General features: G+C 28.5%; 1 protein-coding gene across 1 annotated transcript in view; it reads left to right on the forward strand.

The window, feature by feature from the left end:
• The first annotated feature begins 1,965 nt into the window (after positions 1-1,965).
• LOC111638148 (guanine nucleotide-binding protein G(o) subunit alpha-like) overlaps positions 1,966-3,543 on the forward strand; it is a 14,638-nt gene continuing 13,060 nt past the window's right edge. The window contains exon 1 of the mRNA XM_023383792.1: positions 1,966-2,884. Coding sequence (XP_023239560.1) covers positions 2,767-2,884 — 118 coding nt within the window. The 5' untranslated portion in view covers positions 1,966-2,766. The remainder of the gene's footprint in view (positions 2,885-3,543) is intronic.

The following is a 3,543-nucleotide window of genomic DNA, read 5'->3' on the forward strand; positions in this document are numbered from 1 at the left end:
TCAGCGATTCCCAACCTGTGGTACGCGTACCCCTAGGGGTACGCGATAGGTTGTTTAGGGGTACAGAAAAAAGTTAGTTATTATGGCAGAAAAAATAATATATTATGTATCACAAACTAATAGTATTAAAAAATTATTAGGTAAAATATGTTCCTTGCAACAATCACAACTTCATTATACATTTTTTCTTTTAGGTTTTTTTTCTTTAATTTAAAGTTACAATATGTAAAATTAACAATACGGTTACTCACTAAATTTCTTAAATGAGGGGTACAATCTAGAGATATGACATGTCAAGGGGTACAATCTAGAAATATGACATGTCACGGGGTACGCTAATGAAAAAAGGTTGGGAACCACTGATCTAAGGGGATATATATAATAGATTTGTGCATAAGCTAATTAACCAAAAGGGGAAATATTTTCTTATAAAAGATTTGTTTGGGGTCCTCTACTAATTGAAATTTAACTGGGCCTGATGAAGCTATATAACGCGCAACTACCTGTAACATAAGACAGGCTATATCTAAAAATAATATATTCAAGAAAGAAAATATAATTTTTTAAAGTTATATTTTATTAATTTCTTGTTAGTAACTTATGCANTTAATTTCTAAATGTTGGTTAATGAAGAACATATGCCTCTGTGCCCATCCTTGAATACGCCCATGCATTACTGTAAAACAATTTAAAACATTTAAAATGCATAAAATTTTAACGCAAAAAGTAGTAAAGATCGAATAAATGCTTTGAAAAATTTTAAAAAAAATTATTATTTTTATTATTTAAATTAATTTAATTATAAATTGAACGGATTGTTCTGAGGTCGAGAAAAGTCACGCGTTGTATTCACTGGAAATACGATACATACGTCATCGATTTAAACTGACTTTTTTTCCTCAATGCACCCACCTACAATACAAAATAATAGTGTCAAAGAGAATAGTTGAGGATGTTAAATACAGTAGTATTTATTTATTATTATTTTTTTTTTTCTTACAGAAATTCTATCGCGAAACACAATATCAAACTTCAAACGGGGATTGAAACTTCTTACAATTTACAAAAATGTACTTTATTATTTAAATTATTTTAAATTAGTTCAAACGTGTGAATTAATAGAATTCATTCCATCAGTTAAAAGAGCGACGTACTTCCTTGAAATCGTCAACTCCCTACTTCCTTCTGAGTTATGTCCGGTTGAATATCCTGTCTGTCGTGTTACTTAAAAATTCGGAAAATTTCCAAGCAGATTTAAAAATAAAAAATAAAAAAACGTTTAAATTACTAACAGAAATTTATCGAATTTAATATTTATTCATTATTAAATACAACAAATTTTGCATGTAATATAAAGATATATAATTGTTTTATTTTGTTTTTTAACCGCTATTAAAAATTTATTTTAATAAAGATTTAAAAAAATTAATGAAATTTAAGTTCTTAACAGTACTTAAAGCTATTTTTTTCGTATTATTTTGGTGTATAAAACGATCGTAATTAAGATAATAACTATAAAAACTACAAGATTCGGAAGGAAATTAAACGTGTAACATTATAAAAAATTTGTATATGAAGTGCGATGTTTTAAAACGTAATAAATGAATTTAATTATGTTTTCTACAAAGCTTTATTTTTTAAATAAATAACAATAAAACTCATAAAGATTATCAATTAGATAACGTCTTTATCAACAGATGGCGCTAAGCGTAAAATTTATTTTAAGCCAACCAAAACTAGAAAAAAAAACCCACAAAAAATATATTTTATTTATTTATTTTTCTTGATTCTTTTACGTTTGTGTTGCGTTTATATATTTTAATAAAAATAATAAATAAATAAATAAAAATTATACAAATTATTAGGGTTACTTAAAAATAATTTATACGTACTGTATATCTAAAACGATTAACAATAAGAATAATGGAAGCGTTGTTTTATTATATACAGAATCCAGACAATTAATGTAAAAGAAACCCTTAAAAAGTATCGACAAACAAAGATTGATTTTGTAATTTATTTTTCTTCTTCTCCCTTTTTTTTTAGATAATTTAAAAAATATTTTTAAATGAATTTTTATTATTTAAAATTAAAAATGGCGGAAGATAAAGGCCGATATGTATATACGTTTATATGTATTTGTAGGGAAGAAAGCACTTAAAACGATCAAAGAAAAATCATCTCGGAGAAGCATTTGGTTGATTACGCGCCTGCGCTGATGTCAATTTGACATTACTGTGTTGGGGAAAAGCACAGTTAGCTGGGAACTGTTTGACAGACAACATCATGACCGGTCCCAGCTGTCTAATACCCGTTTCCATTCAAACTACGGATTACAGTGCTAACTTCAAGCGCTAGTGTAGAAGAGGTGTGTAGTCGGGTGACTGTCTAACATCTACAAACCAACTGTATCTTGTTAGCGGATAGTGCGGAATATGGCGGAAAATGACGTCAATCGCCAATTGTCGAGTCTCCATGATGCTGGACCATGGTAAATTTGCAGTGTAGTTCCGCTAAGCATTTATTTAAAATCGGCACCAGTAAAAATCGATCTTTCTAACATATTACGAAATATATATATATATACAGGACTAAAAAGATCATTTGTGGATTTATTATTGTTATTATTATTTTTATTTTTTTATTAAAAATCTGTGGATACCTGTAGAGTTTTTATGGGATTGATTGCTCTGTGGATATTGTGCTTGCGGCCGCGTTTCGCCGTTAAGTAGCATTCAAGGCGAAGGTAACCCTTGAAAATTAGCCATGGGATGTGCTATGAGTGCAGAAGAGCGTCAGGCTTTGGCAAGAAGCAAGCAGATTGAAAAAAGTTTAAAAGAAGATGGTATCCAAGCAGCAAAGGATATCAAGTTATTATTATTAGGTGAATGTTTGGATAATATACATGCCAACTTTTCTTTTATTTATTTTTTTTCTTTTAAAATTTTTTTTCTTGGTAGAAAGCGAGATTTATTCCAAGTAAAATTTATTTCAGGTGCGGGTGAATCCGGTAAAAGCACAATTGTCAAACAGATGAAGTAAGTAAAAATCTCACTTTTGCCATTCTCTTAAATAGCAGATGTTGTAGATGCGGGAGAGTATACCGCCATTTTGCGGTACTCGATGGGTGTGGTTGGGAGACTAGCTCGATGAGAGTAATGTTTTTGCAGAGCAACTAATTATTTTTATAATAAAAACAATACGAATAATAATTTTATTCTATATCTTTTATAAAGAATCCGATTCTTCCCTTCCAACTTCAATAATAGAAAAATCTACCGACTTAAGATTATTTAAATGTCAGAAAAAAAAATATATATATATAATCTATGCTTTAATTATTTTATGTACAATACGAAATATTTTGACGAATGTAATAATTTTTTTTTTCTTAAGTAAATTTTAATTATTATTATTATTTTTTTAATTTAGTCGCTTCTAACCGAAAAATAATTTATGTAAGCGATGACGGTAGATCGTTTTTTTAAGTAGTATCAGTGAATAAAAATTTTAATTCAAGGGCTAATTATCAGTAGTACTTGT

Source organism: Centruroides sculpturatus, unplaced genomic scaffold (genome assembly GCF_000671375.1).
Source record: "Centruroides sculpturatus isolate CEXI.00-Female unplaced genomic scaffold, Cexi_2.0 scaffold1164, whole genome shotgun sequence".
Taxonomy (NCBI): domain Eukaryota; kingdom Metazoa; phylum Arthropoda; class Arachnida; order Scorpiones; family Buthidae; genus Centruroides; species Centruroides sculpturatus.